The 17,428-nt window shown below is 40.5% G+C and overlaps 3 protein-coding genes across 16 annotated transcripts in view; 1 reads left to right on the plus strand and 2 right to left on the minus strand.

Moving 5' to 3' along the window:
• CCL20 (C-C motif chemokine ligand 20) overlaps positions 1 to 2,272 on the minus strand; it is a 28,460-nt gene extending 26,188 nt beyond the window's left edge. The window contains exon 1 of one of the 3 annotated variants that reach the window (XM_051781964.1): positions 2,044 to 2,241. In XM_051781964.1, the coding sequence (XP_051637924.1) occupies positions 2,044 to 2,087 (44 nt within the window). In that variant the 5' untranslated portion in view covers positions 2,088 to 2,241. Of the gene's footprint in view, positions 1 to 2,043 lie in introns of all 3 variants that reach the window. The other 2 variants (XM_051781965.1, XM_051781966.1) reach the window with 2 other exon arrangements.
• A 1,362-nt stretch (positions 2,273 to 3,634) lies between these two features.
• Positions 3,635 to 11,535, plus strand: SLC19A3 (solute carrier family 19 member 3). 3 transcript variants are annotated; one of them, XM_051781956.1, is made up of 6 exons: positions 3,635 to 3,767; positions 4,381 to 4,537; positions 6,562 to 7,378; positions 9,850 to 10,042; positions 10,533 to 10,674; positions 11,052 to 11,535. In XM_051781956.1, the coding sequence occupies exons 2-6, from the start codon at positions 4,388 to 4,390 to the stop codon at positions 11,172 to 11,174; spliced, it is 1,425 nt and encodes a 474-aa protein (XP_051637916.1). In that variant the 5' UTR covers positions 3,635 to 3,767; positions 4,381 to 4,387; the 3' UTR covers positions 11,175 to 11,535. The 3 variants fall into 3 exon arrangements, with proteins under 3 accessions (XP_051637916.1, XP_051637914.1, XP_051637915.1); XM_051781954.1 differs by having other exon boundaries at positions 3,674 to 3,805; XM_051781955.1 differs by having other exon boundaries at positions 3,712 to 3,835.
• Positions 11,536 to 14,098: 2,563 nt separating this feature from the next.
• Positions 14,099 to 17,428, minus strand: part of AGFG1 (ArfGAP with FG repeats 1) — a 36,182-nt gene continuing 32,852 nt past the window's right edge. For 7 of the 10 annotated variants that reach the window (XM_051781948.1, XM_051781941.1, XM_051781950.1 and 4 more), the window contains 3 exons: positions 15,914 to 16,072; positions 15,226 to 15,317; positions 14,099 to 14,850 (listed from right to left, as the gene is read on the minus strand). In XM_051781948.1, the coding sequence (XP_051637908.1) occupies positions 14,791 to 14,850; positions 15,226 to 15,317; positions 15,914 to 16,072 (311 nt within the window). In that variant the 3' untranslated portion in view covers positions 14,099 to 14,790. The remainder of the gene's footprint in view (positions 14,851 to 15,225; positions 15,318 to 15,913; positions 16,073 to 17,428) is intronic. The other 3 variants (XM_051781942.1, XM_051781944.1, XM_051781947.1) reach the window with 1 other exon arrangement.

The following is a 17,428-nucleotide window of genomic DNA, read 5'->3' on the forward strand; positions in this document are numbered from 1 at the left end:
AGTAATAAAAATAGAAAACATCTAGCATTTACAGAATAATATTTTCCTGCAGAGACACAAGCTATCATTTGTACAGACATATCTGCTTTTTATACCAGTCACATATTGCAACTAGACAAAGTGCCCAGAGGTGAGGGCAGGCAGGAGAGAAGCAATTTGTTACAAGTCACAAGAAGAATCAGTAGGATCTGACCAAATGAACCTGGCTAGTTTTTTTAGGTTTTTTGTTTACTGTTGTGCATTGTGTGGACATTCTCTATTGTAAACAGTTTAATCAATACACTCAGAACAGTTTAATCAATACACTCATAAAATCAGATGTATTTAGTTTGCATTGAGCAGTGAGTATCTTTTATTACTGCAGAACTGAGAGCACGATACTCCTGCGTGAAGAATGAGGGACAGAGTCCAGGAGAGCAAGGACTAATTTATTCTATTCTTCCTTGTGAGTAGGAATCTCCTTTTGAGGCATTTAGTTTAGAAGTAGGTGCCAGTCCTTGACTAGAAGTTAAAGAGACTTTGTATTTAAATGAAAAAGGAAGAACTTAATGTTTTCAGCTCCATGGCCATGGTCTCAAACTGCCTTTGGTACAGAAAGTTAACAAATATTTCCATGTAGCATCTGACAAAAGGAATCAACAACATGTGAAACTTTTTTGTTATTACTTAAAAAAATAATGCCAGTAGTTGGCTGCAGGAAAGGAGCTAGAAAAACTGGTAGAAATAACCATGAAAATTCTTATGTTCTGATTAGAGCTCACTGCTTTCTCTGTTTGTGGGATGTCACTGAGGAGCAAAGAAACCAAGCAGACACAGTGTATTTGGCTTGCAGTTGTAGAGAGCCCCATCTTCAGAAAACAGATAAGACCTTAAAGAAAAAAAATCTAATCCTATTCTCTCCAATTTCCAAAAGAAAGATTTTGAGTTTGGAAGTTGGGGGGAGCATTATGAGGGAAACAAAGGAGGAAGAGGGCAGTTCTTAGGACTTAGGAAGAGAAAGGCAAGGCCTTGTCTTACCCTGGACTTTCACAGGGTAAATTAATTCTGATTACACAAAGTAATCAGAATTAACCCAGCAATGAGAGATTTAATCTAAAAGAGTAAGATGCACACATCCACCTGTGTGTTTGTGTACCTACACACTCTTTGGAGAGAAGATACTTGAGGCTTGGCAGGTTATAAGCAAGGCTGGAACCACAGGCTGTCTAATTCTGCAGGAAAAGGAAACTCAACACATCCACCTCTCCTTGCAACTTTTAGTATTAAATGCTGATCTTTCTTCCAGCATGTTAAAGGATTCCATGTAAACATGAAACTCCAGAGCTGGGCTCGTTGCTCCCCATAACTACAACCCCTCGAAATACAGCACTAACTGCCTTTGAAGCATTAGTGGGTTTGGGCCTAAGTGAAGACACAGTCCAGCAAGCTGGTAAGGCCAGTTTGGGCAAACAAGGAAGGAACAGAGTACTTTGGATTCAAAGCATGCAGGTATAGCCCAACCACTACCCAGGGCTACCAGAGAAACGCCAGCCAGCAGCCCCCTTCCAGCAGGCAGCACACCCACCCAGCAGCACCTTCCCCAGGGCTCCTTCCCCTCCTCAGAAGCCCTCGGTGGAAGTGCAGAGACAAACCTGGCCCCCCTGAGCACTTGCCTGCCTGGTTGCACCACACACTTGAGCACTGAGAGAACCTTCCAAACCTGCAGAACCGGACCAGGCCCTGCCGAGCTCACAAAGGGGCCCCTCCTGTGCCAGGGCCACAGCAGCCACTGCCAGTGCCAACACACATCCTACCACCGGCCTCAGGGTTCACTCCATCCTCTAGTGAACCTCGGAAGACAGAGGGAGTCCAGTCTGAAAAAACAGGTACAGCAAAGCAAAGCAACAGAATTTCTCTAATGCAGGTCTGTTTTGATTTTTTTTTTAGCTTAGAAGCCAGATTTAAAAGCTCATCTTATTGTCTATTTGCCCTTAAATGACAGATCAGTCCTTATACAGAAGTAATTCCTGGCCAACTAATAGTATGAGACATTCCATATCCTACCTCCCAACCCCTAGCAAGGCCAGGATGGTCAGAAGAGACCCCATGAGCCCAGAGGCCACTACACTATGCACAGGGGAGGGCCAGTGTTAGCCCAAGCTGTGCTGAACTGGTGCTCTGTCTTATCCATGAATCAGAGACCAGAGCTTTTAAAGGTATTTATTAACATAAAGAATGCAATCATTGATTGCTTTCTTGCCGTGGCAGATTTTATTAATCATTAGCTACTGTATTATAGCTTTATCATAAAAATACAACTCAGTTTGCTGATAAAACCTGTAAAGGAGAATGCTTCCCCCCTACAATCTTCATGGACAAGTTCTGCAAGCAAGAAGAGCTGTGATGAGTTAGTATTATTATTATTTAAATTCTGGTAACATTTCATCAAGTTTAGAAAGAACATTTCAGAAAAAAAAAAAAAGACACAGAAATTTCTTACTACCTAAAGGGTGGTTTCTGACTTCTCTGCAAGACAAAGTCATCCTAGGAGGAACTGCACATGAATCCATGAGAAATGCACCACAGCCACAAGTTTGTCAGGTAATTCATTACCTTTGGAGTTATTTGGGAGTGTGGTGGCTACTCAATTGCTCAGTGCATTTTAAGGTGATAAAACATTTATGCGGATGTTACTGATCAGCCCAGGATTTAATATATTTTTATTTCGAAAAGGTAACATATCAAAACATTTCAAATTAGGTCTTGAGTTACAGGTAGTACAGGCTGTACTTTATATATAATGATTTGTAAGAGAAAGATGATAACAAAGGCAATCATTTAAAATCAGGTTTCAAGGGTTAGGGCTGGTTTTTGTAATGTTCCTCTGAGGTCACAGAAATACTGTCTTTATAACATACTATTTATGCTAAGCTTTAATAAATACAATCTTACAGTGCAAGTAGAAGCACTTTTGAAAAAGTGCCTGCTAAAAAGTGGAATTCAACAATTTAAAAGAAATAGCTTGTGACTGCATGATTAAACATCAGTTAGTGCTTTGCTTTCATTCCCTCATGATTCAGAACATTCTTATTTCACTTGTTTTCAGGATCAGTGAAATTGACTTTTTAATGCAAAACAAGTAATATAAGCTTAAAAAAACAAATCTCTTTAGACTTTTTTTGCTGCTGACTACAGCGAAGAAAGAAGCCTCCTTCTTTTCCTTTTGATCATCATTTCTAAAAGTGAAGTCAAGTTTTCTCTTTTCAAAGTCTGAGCAGGTACCATGAGCAGATGGTTTCTGTGTCTTTCTCTACCCTCTCAAATGACTGGAGTGCAAGAAATATGATGAATGTTAAAGCACTTTGAAGAAAACGAGCTTGCAATGGGCTGAGCTGGCTGGTGGCTTCTTTTGTCTGCGAGAACACTCGCACTGTCATTGTGCCACTTGGCACTCAGGCTGCAGCACCCTGAGAATGAGCTTTAATCTCACAGTCTGCCCACTCATTTATTTGGAAATGAGACTGTAATGGAACTTCATTCTTCCCCTGCAGCACGTGCACCCAGCCCTAAGTACCTCACCGAGAACAACCTTTGACAGACAATAACAGAGACCGGAGTTTACCATGGGCCAACGCACCTTGATCTGAGTTATTCATTTACAAGCTGCATCTGTGATCACAGGCAGGGGCAGTGACAGAAACATTGGCTCAGGCTGTGTCACAGCTGGAGTCACTCCACTCCTGAGACAGACACAACAATATCCTCTACTGATCTATCAAAGTTCAACGGTAAATGCGACAGTGGTTTAACAAGACTCGACAGCAAGGTAGGCTTGACTTAGTGCACAGAGGACAAGGTAAGACAGAACTGGTGGGGAGACCCTCTTGTTAAGTCACAGGATTCTAAACTCCTCGCAGAGAGGAGTCAAGGTGCAGCCAGACCCACTGCTAGTCCCGGATTTGGTCAACTGCCTATGTCTAAAGGATTGTACATGTGCAGTCAGTCCTCAGCCAAGATTTCAAAGCTGAGCACATTATTAGTCACTTCCCAAGGATCTGTTGTGGCAAGAAATTTCTGGACCTCAATGAGTAACTGCGAGAGGCATCCCTGCCCACAGGGAGATCCAGGTGTGCAGCTCCACTGCTGTGCAGGAGAGCTCAAGATCATTGATGTACAGTTACATCTGCACATCAGCAAGACCTCTGTGTCACCATTCCAGGCAGCCCTTGGCTATCACATTGCCATCTGTCCCCCAGTGTCCAATTAAACTGGATGCCACCATCACAGCCCCCGCTTAAGGGTCCAGCAGTGAAGGTTTAGTTAAAAAGTAAACTTGCAGATGAATTTTTACCAGTTGTGAAGAGCATCTGTTCATTTCTTTGCCACCTTTTTTTCTTTTAGGTAGGCTATGGATTCCTGGAAGGAAGCCATAAGCCGCAGCTGGATTTATCCCACGGTGATCATCTGTGCAAATGGATTTTTTGCCACAATGAGGCCATCAGAGTCTTTTCTCACCCCTTATCTAACGGGGCCAGACAAAAACCTAACGATTGAAGAGGTATGTAACTATCCTCTTAAGTAATAATTAAAGTGCTTAAAGCATTAAGCCTTACAGCAATAACTGACGGGAAGATGAAGTGTTCAGTAATACGGATATATTTTATCTAGAGTCTCACGTTTAAGATGCTTCTGGGAAAGAGTAAGGAGTCACCTCTTTGGCAGAAGGTCAAAACATTAAACACCCCACATTCTTAGGACTTTGAAACAACTACTCTTTGGTAGTTAAGAGATTGGTATTTTTGGCAAAATCAGGTCAGCTAACTCCTCTCTCCAATGCAGAACCCCAGAGGAGGGGCAACACTGACATTTATTTATACTTATCATGGAACTGATTACACTAACACACTGTGGTGGTGTGTTACCACCACAGGACACACACTGATAGCAAATCATAAGAAAACTAAACAACCTTCCCCTTATGAGCTGTTAAAATTATTACCTACATTACTGGGATGTTTTATGCATTAACCTGTGAAGGTCAGGTTCACATTCAGAAAAGTGGGGTTTTTTTTTTTGAAAAAAGCATGCACTGCAAGTTTTCTTGCTCTGCTCCTCTGTTCAGCACTGGCTGCTTCAGGAGTACACTTCCCAGGAAAAGGTGCCATAGTTGACACGTGGCTGAGTCATGGAGCTAACAGTATAATTAGAAAACACAAGCTTGGTACACCCACATACAGCTAATATGCAGAACAGTCATTCCTGCTGCGCAGTAGCAAATGTTAAGGCAGAATCTACCAGCACACCCAAGGTTTCTTCTGAGAAGAGGTATTTGTGGTTTAAGTCATTAGGGTTTATTTTCTCCCCCTTTTTTATTATTATTCTCTTTTAATCACAAAGGGAAGTTTTATATAAAATACACAATGAGGATCACAGAATGCCTTAATTCTGATTTCAACAAGAATCCTTAACTCAAAAATAAGCATAGTACAGATAATAATTCTTTCAGCCGAACTCACCTCCAGTGAGCTAATTCTATAACATAATTTTAAGTCAAACACTTAGAAATTCTAATTAAAGTTCAGAGAAACAAAAAAAGGCACACAGAAAGATACAGTGAACCAGCTGCTCACCATGCAACTCACTCCAGGACCTGTTCAGAAGTAAAAAGATGACCACCTACTATTGTCCTCCAGCATTTCATACAGTTCCTTTCTAGTCTCTGTTTAAGCAGAGAAAAAGTGATCAGGAATGGACACCCCCAGCAGAACCCATAATTACTGGGTGAGACCTCCCCAAAACAGCCAACTTACAGAAAAAGCTCATTTTATGATGTGCATCTAAAAGCAGACATCTGACCTAGGTGTACCCAAACTGCCTGGGCAAGCACCGAGCTTTAGTGGCGACTGCAAACAGCACCTTCCAACCCAAATGCAGAACAGTTTTAGAAAAAAACAAAATAATTTCTTTTCAGAGCATCTATATACTCGAGTCCAGCTGCAACTTACTGAAATACTGCTTCCTCAAAGACTTGCTTACTTCTTACACGTTAAACTGAAAGAAAAGATAGACGGTGCAGATAACCTGGTAGCAGCTACACATTCACTATGTGCAGTTCCAGTTACATTGTACGAGGCACGTGCTGCTTTTTTCAGTCCAATTTTAACAAGGGAAAGAGGTAACCAAAGGTATACAATGACTCATGTAAAAAGTTAAAACTAAATAGGTGTTCATTTCCAGCTACTGTGGGGATTTGAAGCTAGACAGCCTTTCCTCTGACACACAGTTACAACTGCTTTAAAGAGCTGGATATCAAAATCTGCCTTCATTATAGGTTTTTACTGGAATTTTTAAGCCAATCCTGTTTCTGTAGCAGAGTGTAGCATCACTATCTTTGCCCCTTATGTAGCACATTTACAGTAATGTAACTGAAAGCAGTTTAAGTCTGCACTGTTTACATAATTCAGTGTTTCCTGTGACCACAACTATGTTGTTTCCTCAATAACATAACTGTAAATCTAAAAAAATCAGTATTTTATGTGCTTGGGGTTTTTTTTAAATATTTCCTTCTTTCTTCTGTTCTAGGTTACCAACCAGATTTTGCCTGTTTGGACATACTCCTACCTCGCCCTCCTGTTCCCAGTCTTCCTGCTCACAGACTACCTGCGCTACAAGCCCGTCCTCCTCCTCCAGGGCATCAGCCTCATCGTCACCTGGCTCCTGCTCCTCTTTGCACACGGAGTGCTGGCCATGCAGGTGGTGGAATTCTTCTACGGGATGGTGACGGCCACTGAGGTGGCCTATTACGCCTACATCTACAGCGTGGTCAGCACCGACCGCTACCAGAGGGTGACCAGCTACTGCAGGAGCAGCACTCTGGTGGCAGCCACTGTTGCTGCCGTGCTGGGACAGCTGCTGGTGTCCTTGGCACATGTGTCCTACTTCTACCTCAACGCCATTTCTTTGGCTTCCGTGGCCCTGGCCTTCCTGTGTGCGTTTTTCCTCCCCATGCCCCAGAAGAGCATGTTCTTCCACAGGAAAGATGCCTCCCAGTCTCTCCCAGGGCCTGACAAAGTTGCGGCTCCGGCCGGTTCTGACCGTCCCTCGAGCTGCCAAGAGGACACGAGCTCCGACTCTGCTGGCAGGAGCCCAACACCCCAACAGCAGGCTGGGAATGCCAAGCCCTGGAATCACATGCTCAGAGTGCTGGTGCAGCTGAGCAAGGACCTGAGGGATTGCTACAGCTCCAGGAAACTTCTCTACTGGTCCCTGTGGTGGGCTCTGGCTACAGCCGGCTTTTATCAGGTCCTGAATTATATCCAAGTGCTGTGGGACTTCCAAGCCCCCTCTCACAGCTCTGCAGTGTACAATGGAGCTGTCGAAGCACTAGCAACTTTTTTAGGTAAGTAAAAGATAATTAGTAAATAAGTAACCCACCCTGTGCTGAGGCATTCTTCAGTATGCCTTTGGTGCCTTTCCATCTCATATGAGGACCAGGGTCAACAGCAACAGCCTGACATATAACACCCAAACAGTGTGCAAAGCATGTTTTTTCTATTGACTTATTATCAGTGGGTTTCTCAAAAATTATACATATACATATACATATATTAAAAAAAGCTTTTTCTTTCTAGAGGAACCTTATTCCACCTAAGTGCTTTAAGAGTTTAAGTTCACAGCTCTGTTTAGACCATGAATTTAACCCCAAGCAGTTTGAAAGTCTGCACAACTAACCTTGTATATACCTCCCTCAAATACACCTTAAGCTGGCAAGTTTAGGAATTAAAATAACACACTAACAGATACACTGTTCTAAATGGTCTATTTAGACAGTAGATTAAAGATCATTTCAGGCTAAGTGCTCCTCAGCAAATATTCTGTGCTGCATCTATATCCTTATCAGCAAGTTTGCCTCTGGATATGATATACAAGGAGAGACTGAGAGCACTGTAATTATTTAGCCTTGAGAAAACAAGGGATTTCATTAATGTGCATAAAGACTTGAAGGGGAACAGCAAAGAAGACAGAGCCAGGCTCTTCCCAGTGGTGCCCAGTGACAGGACAAAAAGCAAGAGGCACAAAATCCGGCACAGGAGGGCCAATCGTGTCCGGGGGGGCATCAGGCAAAGCAGTACCAGCCAGCTGAGGGAGGGGATTGTCCCGCTCTGCTCTGCGATGGCCTCACCTTAAATATTGTGGCAGTTTTGGGTGCCACAATATCAGAAAGACATTAAGTTCTTAGAGAGTGTCCAAAGGAGAGCAACGGAGATAGTGAAGGGCTTTGAGGGGAAGCCGTGTGAGGAGCAGCTGAGGGCACTTGGTCTGTTCAGCTTGGAGGAGACTGAGGGGAGACCTCATTGCAGTTACAACTTCCTCCTGAGGGGAAGAGGAGGGGCAGGCACTGATCTCTGTGGTGACCAGTGACAGGAGTTGTGTCAAGAGAGGTTTAAGTTGGATATTAGAAAGAGGTTCTTCACCCAGAGGGTGGTTGGGCACTGAACAGGCTCCCCAGGGCAGTGGTTCACAGCATCAAGCCTGACAAGAGTTCAGGAAGCATCTGGATGATACTCTCAAGCACATGGTGTGACTCTTGGGGATGCTCTTGTGGAGGGTCAGGGCTTGGACTCGATGATCCTTGTGGATTCCTTCCAACTCAGCATATTCTGTGATTCAAAGTTCCACTAAAACATATAAGAACATTTTTATTGTAAGGGTGATTTAAAACAGCAACAGGTTGACCAGAGGCATGGACTCTCCATCCTTGGACATACTGAAAACCTAGACAGCATCCTGAGCAGCTTGCTTTAGCTGACTCAGCTTTTAGCAGGGCCAGGTGATCTCCATCCATCTCTTCCAACCTCAGCCATTCTGACTCTCATTAGTTCCTTGGTCCATCCCAATGACATTTCTCTTTGGCCACAGAACAGAAGGCTATGGCCAAAGTGAAACTTCTTTTACATGACTGTGCAGTACCAATGGAGTTTCCTTTTTGAGGTCTCATTTACACATCTGTCTCCCCCTTCATTCCAAGAGCCTCGTCCCACATTTCCAAGGAACTATCAGTTTACTTTTCCTCCCTGCAATCAGCATGAAAATCTGTTTTACTGAAGCTACTCCAGAATTACTACTGTTCTGAGTAGTGTTCCCAAGGACTTTCTTGCTTTTACACTCTCTGGCACTTGACACTATTTCAGACTACAGAAGGCACTCACAGTACTGGAAATCTCTGCTTGCAGCAGGGATGGACCAAAGGGGTTGGTTTGCTCTAACTTAAGGAATTCTGATGAAGAGCACATACAACCAGCAAACAAAGTCCAATCTGCTAACCTGTCTGAAAACATGGAGTTTGCTACACCATGATGCACTCAAGTCAGGGTTTTGTTACATGTGGTGGTCAATAAGGCAAATGCAGTTCACAAGATTTTTTCACCAGAAACTGAAAAGACACTTTCAGAAAAAGCAAACGTGAAGTACAACAGATTTTCATTTCATAAAGATCTTTACATGAAGTAAGAGAACTCATTATACCTATTTTGGCAGAAAATGCTTGGTGAGATTGTTCTCCTCTTTGCTCAGTTGTCAAAAAATGCAAGAAACAACAATAGATTGTGTGCTGCTGCCTCCAACCTTGGACATGAGGCACTTTCCCAGAGCACTTCAGTCAGTGAAGGGTCTGTAAGCAAGGAGAAAAACACCCAAACAAATGGAAGACTCCCACACCACTAATAGGAAATATAAACCACACCAGTATCAGAGCCCACTGTGACTGTAACAGACTGAAGAGCTCCTGGCATGATCCAGCTACACAGTTATACAATGGCTCTCAAGGATAATAACATTTCAGAGTTTTAATCAGTACTTTCTAATTTTTAGGTTCAGTAACATCCATGGTAGTTGGATACGTCAAAGTGAACTGGGATCTCTCTGGAGAATTGGCCTTGGGAATTTTCTCTGCAATGGATGCTGGTTCTCTGTTTCTCATGTACTTCACTGGGAACATCTGGGCATGTTATGTTGGTTACCTTGCATTTAAGGCTTGCTATATGCTCCTTATAACAATAGCAACGTAAGTACAATACACAACTGTTCTAATTAAAATGATTTAAATCTGTGTCAAATTTTTAAATTTATCAAAATTTTACTGGAAGTTTCCCTAGAAATAAATTTTAACTAGGTTATGACAGCAGCATACATTATTTCTAGCCTGTGCAAAACTATGCTTAAAATTATATGACCTAATCACTACAGTAATACAGTTCCTGTCAGAACAAGGTAGCTTCTGCATTTGGCTGTTCAATGATCTATGTACAAGTGTTCTATACATGATCAAATAAATATATACCAGTATTCGACAAAAATATCCACTCAAGTAAAAGGTAAGTAGGATGCACAAAAGTCACAAAGCCAGAAAAACCAAGGAATTTCTGCCAAATTGAAGCTGTTAAAGCTTAATAGCCAAGACTGAAGTGACTGTCCTTTGAAGAGTCCACTGTGCACATTAAAGTGCACACGTCCTTGCTCTCCATAGTTTGGCCAACCTGTGCATTCATTGGCAGGTTTCAGATTGCTGTCAACCTGAGCATGGAGCGTTATGCTTTGATGTTTGGCTTCAACAACTTTGTTGCACTGGTGATTCAAACAATTTTAACTGTTATTGTAGTAGATTCAAGAGGTCTGGGACTGGATATCAGCACTCAGGTAAGCTACATGACTGCTCTCAGTCCCCCTACTCTTCTCAGAAAGTGGGTTCTGCTCCAAGACTAGCCTTTGTGAAGATACCAGGTAATGTGCGAGCTTAGGCCAGTTAGTCGGAAAAAAAAGTTCATTTAAACTGAACTCCTACCCTTACTGAGGTAGGGAAGGCAAGCCTATTACAGAATATTCTGTCCCCCTTTTACAACCTCAAACTTCCTATAGTATGTAATCAAGCAGTCAGACTTTGAGTCCTTTCAAATGGGATCATTTTGGGCATGGGTGACAGGGGAGGGCAGCAGTGGAGGGACAACTCTTATTATCTAACAGCAAAAGCAGTTTTTGACTCTTTCTCCTCCTTCTGTCCCACCTCCATTTCCCAGTTTCTCATTTATGGCAGCTACTTTGCAGTCATAGCTGGAATTTTCCTCATCAGAAGCACATACACCATTATCTCCATCAAACGCAGCAATACCAGCACGGCTGGGGAGAGCACTGGTCATTAACAACAGAGACAAGAACGGTTACAAGCAACAGTGCAGAAGGCTTCATCACCTGAACAATATATAATGTTCCATCAAGCAAAACTGGTGCAGGCTGAAGCAGGCTGTTAACGAGCCTACAGCACAGACAGCTTTGTCAGCAGCAATGCATTTTGCCTGTTTTCTTCATCAGTAGTTTAACTCAAAGTTAGTGATCGACACCCAAACTTTGATTAATGCTCCGCAAGAACAAATACAGGCAGGTGCCTGAACTTCACACCAGAAGAACTTACAGAACCTCTGAAATTTCACTTCTACTGAGTATTTCAATTAAAGGCAATTTAGACCTTTGGACATTCCTAGGGAATATAAAGCAACAGTTGCCCCTGGTAGCAAGATATCTGTTGGAAAGATTGCCACAAAGGAAACAACACTTTTTCAACTGGAAGTTGTGACAGATTTTTGAAACAAGTTAACAAATAGCAATAAACAATATTTTTTCCCCAAAAGATCCTACTCAAATGTTGGATTACTACCATGTGATTTAGTATAGCAATACTGTCACTTTCCCAATGGTCAAATGCAGGCATTTCAGATTCCACACAGACAATGCACTCCTCAGAAATGTGAAGTGACAGCACTGTAAGGAAAAACATGTCATCATATACAGATCAACTGCTACTGATGCAATGACAGCTTTACCATGAGTTTGTTGAAGGAGCATGAACACAACACCCTGACCTTCCCTTTGAGTGTCTGCCTTGATAAGCATTTGCAATAATTATATCCAACAATTGCCATGACCCACACACACTTATCTTTGGAAGCAAAGAGCCTCCTAAACTAACTTATTTTTAAACCACAGGGAGACACTTCAGTTGCTATACAGAACAGTCTTAAATAACATGACTTAAAGTTTAAATATAACTAAAGCTAATTAGAGAATGTTCTTCCAACTGTCCACTTTCTAGTCAGCTGTACCAGACAGCAGTAAATTCCACTGTATTCCTTTACCACAACTTAGAGATTCGTCAAGACTCAGAATTAACTGACCCACTTCATCTCACGAAAAGAAGTAAAAATCATCAATTCCTTTCAGAACAGTTTTGAAAAGCTACTTGAGCTCATTTTCACGTCCCAGTAAGTTTTCCCTTCAAGAGGGCAGAATACTTGCATCATATAGCTTTCTTTCAGGAAATCCAACTAAATTTGGTGCCTTCCAAATTAATTTTTTGCTTCAGCATTTGTTTCAACATGGTATTTGGATGTTTGCAGCCATTAAATACCTTTCAACTGCAGTACCTGGACATCACATCTGCCTTTCCGAACAAGATGTATCCACTCCTACAACTGTAGCCTCTTCTTACACACGTAACAGCTGACATTTTAGGACTAAAGTACTAATCTAGGAGGTCTCCATATTAATTTCTGTATAAGAGGACTGAAGTTACCAAGTGAAGTTCTTTGATGCTAAAGCATGAATACAGCTTTTTGGCAACTATGCATGAGCAATGGTGTGAACAACTGCAGAGACTTCCAAGATGACTTTATAATCACAGGTGAAGAATTCATTTAGTAAATATGGCTATTTTTAAAACCTAATCAACAAAACAGCTACAGTGGCAGTTTCTGCTCAACATACAGAAGACTCAAAACAACACAAACTTCAGCTGCTTGTCTGGAGTTTGGAAAACGCAAAATTAGTGAACAGACTAAACAGATGTGGCTGTGTATAGTGGAGGTTGCCAACCTTTTATCTGCATTTAACCTAGTTATGAAAACTAAGGTATTCCACTACTTCTGCAGCACATTCTAGAACTACATGCCTTGCATACTTAAATCAATTTTGGTATCAGCAAGAATCAGCTTCATTTGGATAAGGACAATTTCAACAGATGCTGATCTCATCAGCCCTTGCCAAAAGCCTCATTTATACCAATCGAGGTGAAGCAGGCACAGGATTGTTCCCCTTTCACAACACCATTTGTCTCATTTTCAGGACATTTGGTTGATTTGAAGTCAAAAGCATTACCTTAAATAATTTTACAATCAGAGGTCAAGCCTTTCAGATGTCCTAGAAATAAACAGATCTAACATTCAGGCAGTAAATTAAAAGTGGAGTGTCCTACCTTCAAGAATTGTCATGGTTATCTCAAATGGGCTTATATACCCTTTTTCAAAAAAAAAAACAAACCAAACCAAAAAAAAATAAAAATCAACCTCACCTTATTTATTCCTGTTATCCTGAAAGCTATAAAATTTTTTCTCCAGCTGGTCCAAAACCTTTAAGCTTGCAGTTTATGTATTCATGATATATTTATATTATTTGCTTAGTTCCAGTATTACACTTGAAGTTAAGCCAAATTATTTCTGTGTTTAAAACACCATCACCAACTACTCCAATACAATTACATTTTCTTGAACCTTATTACTATTACAGACTAGACAAGTCAGACATTTTTACCCCCTCTACGAATTCCATTCTAGTAAGGCAGGAAACATTCCTGTAAATTTAAAAATGACGAATTTAATATTCCAGAGGAGCTTTTACTAATATATATCAGTTTTTAATAAAAAGTGCTATTACATCTGTGGTACCTTGTCCTGCTGTCACACATTCTGTTCTCATCACAACTAGTTACCCATAATCAGGTGTCTTGCAGCAAACCCTTTCTTGAATGACTACCCTCTGCATTGCTTCAGTGTCCTTCACTACAGATATTCTATCCAAATAACCCAAGTTCATCTAACACTCTCCTGTTTGATAGGTCACTTCACTTGAGCTAGAACAGCAAACTCCATTGCAGGATACAAAGAAACATTTCCAAGTGAGGCATGTAAAAATTTTAAGCTTAACTCATTCTCTGGATACCTCATCTGTGTACAAGACTTGCAGGATGCACATTTTCATCCAATAAATGTTACTGCACAGAAATAATGCTACACAATTGTTTTTTCTAATATTTATTTTTTCACCTGCAAACTGTAGCAAAACATGATCAGCTTTATTATGCAGACAGGTATCCCTCTAACATTAGAGATTTAGGCATGTATAAATAGAATAGCTCTTAGGAAAGGAAAACGTTTTGAGAAATGAACAAACCTTCAATTTAACTTCATGACTTCCAATACCAACGGTTAAAATGATGCAGCTCATTCATTCCAAGAGATACAACAGCACCTTAAAGTGGCTGATCTATTCCCCAGTAACATTTTTCACATAACAATGTGTTAAAGTTACAAATACTGATATGCACAAATAGCTATTTTCTAAGAAAAATATGTACAGTACTGCAGCATAATGAATGTGGTATCTGCAATAACTTATTAGCCAATTTTAATATACATGATACCGCTACTTTTTACCTGCCAGTTCACAGGTTCAAGGATGTTACCACAGCCCTCTGTTTTGCACGTTATTACCTGGTGGGGGGGTTGGTTTTCTCATTTTGTTTGTGTTGGGGTTTTTTTTTTCCTTTTTAAAATTTTTTAAAGGTACACAATGCAGGCTTTTATTTTTACTTCTTAAAGACTTCTTTTGTGTTTAAAGCTAATATCAGTGAAACAAGACAACAGTGCAAGAGGCGCAGAGATGTTATGTGACCACATAAGAGTTCTTTTGGGTAAAGTGTCTATAAGGCTATAAGAAAGGATTGGTTGATGAGCTTCCCGTTGGAAATTGTCCTGTTGGTGCACCAGCCTGGGGGAAAAGGACAGAGCAAAAATAAGGCAAGTATTTAAGACTTTTTTTCCATATTGTAAATCATAAATGCAGAATATATAAAAAAGAAAATAACCTACGGGGAAATATTTCTGGTTTATATTGCAGTCTATTTTTTGGTGCCTCTCTGAAGTTACACTACTGTAAGAACATAGTATCCAAATACCTCTGTTTTGATTTGAACAGATGCCATGTCATCATCACACTGAATTGCAGTTAGCAGAGTCACACGCTGCTTCTCTTTACTTGAAGGAAGAAAACCCCAATATCTTTGTGTATCTCTAAATTAGGTGTTACAGATTATGCTTCTTTGGAGATACAGAAGTTATTAACACCATGCAACAACTCACTTACCATAAAAGGGTTACTAGATACTCCAACAGCTGCAACTTGTCCAAAAGGAGTTACTACAGGCTTTGCTTGCCCAAATGCAGCAAAACCTGCTCCTTGGAAAGATAAGTGAAAAATATTAATACTAGTAAACAATCTTCCAAGAGTTCTTTGGTGCAGCTCCCACTCAAATGTAAGTGGAAGCTTGAACTGCAGAATCAGCAGGACTGATCCTACTTAAACATTATCACAAACATAAACCTAAAAAATGGTGACTGAGCTTTGGTTGTTTTCAACTGTTTGTAACTAATCTATTTCCAATTTCTGCATATACACTTTTTTCAATGTTGTTGTATCCCACAAATTTAGGGAGAAAATACTTTCCAGTTTTCTCTTGCCTGTGTTCTATGAAGTTAGAGAAAGTAACAATGTGTTGCAGACACTCCAAAAAAGCCCTTAAAAACCCTTTAAGCCTGGGAATACTTACAATTCTAGTAAAATTTACTAAAATTTCAGTTTTGTCATTGCACAAGTGCACACAGCCAAGTTAGAAAGCTCAACTACAGAGCCAAAAAAGTGTGGGAACCCCTCATCAACATTACTACCAAGTTCATGAAGAAATAAATATGCACCCATTATTGCCAACTTATAGACAGATCATTTTCTTTATGTTTCCAATTTAGACAAAACTATCTAAAACATGCAGACCTACCATTTGGCTGCTGAGCAAAAGTAGTCTGTTGAGGGAAAGCTGCCTGGGTTGGGAACGTGGGCTGCTGGAAGTTGCCACTATAACTAGTAGGAAGACTGTAGGAAGCAGGAGTTCCAAATCCTGCAGGCATGCTCATGGATGCAGTACCAAATGTTGCTGCTGATAGGCAAAAAATAACATTTGATTACTTGTAAGAAATCACTTTTTCCATGCAACAAATTACTATAACGCCCTGTTAAAAGTCTCCTAACCAAACAAAGGTCAGTTCAACTTCTACAGCCACTGAACTGATTTTCTCACTTGGATCACCACCAACTAGGTGCATAATTTACTTTTACACTTTAAAAATTAATGAAGTCATTTAAAATTTACTAGATCCAGCACACTCAGATATACTTTCTGAAAAGGAAATTATTTTTGGTTGTCTATGTTATATACTTCCCCCAGAGTTTTTCTGGTAGAAGTCTGTACACACCAGAATCAAGCACATTCAGGCAGCCTAAGCCACTCTTTTTCTCCTTCTGAGGAGAGCATGAAAGCATCTTCCTACTTCAAGTTGCACTACAGTAGGTTACAAATCAATAACAAAAACAAATCAAAGGGATACATGCATCCCCTTTCTTCATCCCATCCTTAATGGTACGTTAAAAGGAAATTCTCACCATGCACATTATTTGCACACAAAGTTCCTACTGCAAACCCTCTTACTGTTGAGGTAGGACTTAAAACAACAAATAAACCCAAAACTTTTCATCTGATTCTCTGCTGAACATTTCAAGTAAATAACATGCAGCTCAGAGGCATTTCCATGTGCCTTAAGCAAATAAACAGGAGCACAATAGGTGTAAAAGTGTAATAACAAAACCATTATTCAGTCTTTTGGGAGTTATTCTTGAAAGGAGAAGTGGTATAGAAGGATTTTTGGTACAAACACAGACACCAGGTATTCTATGCTAGTTAGACAGGACTTCTCTTTTGAAATGTTGCGAGTTAGATTTTATGCAAGGTCAACTGTTTAAAAAAGTTAATAAAGTTAATTTAATGAATATAGTTTAATTATCAGTTGAAAAAATTACCCCAAAAATATTCAAGGGCAAGACATTTTACATACATAAACTGTTGACAAAGTGCACATAAAACTGATGTACTAACACTGTTCTCAAGTTACAGTGAGCAGAGGAGCTACTCAACAGGCAAACTCGCTAAAAACAGCAAACAAAAGCACAACAAAAGGAGCAGTGACTTGGGATATCCCAAAAGGCATCAAACTGTTGTTGGTAGAAACTTTAAGAGTCACTCTTTAGCATTATATTGTGATCATAGAGGATATCAATAATGGTTTTGTTTTGGTTTCTCAACAGGTTGTCTCATGTATGCTCTTCTCTCCCTTTGCCCGGTTGCCAAATACCCACACCCGCTCCCTTTTAAAAAACAAAGTCTTCCAAAATTCTTTGTGCAGAGAACCAGATAGGTATCAATAAGCTTTTACAGGCAAGAACAATTAGCCACAAGAAA

This window comes from Manacus candei, unplaced genomic scaffold (assembly GCF_025592945.1).
Source record: "Manacus candei isolate 608988 ecotype Guabito, Panama unplaced genomic scaffold, ASM2559294v1 h1tg000015l, whole genome shotgun sequence".
Taxonomy (NCBI): domain Eukaryota; kingdom Metazoa; phylum Chordata; class Aves; order Passeriformes; family Pipridae; genus Manacus; species Manacus candei.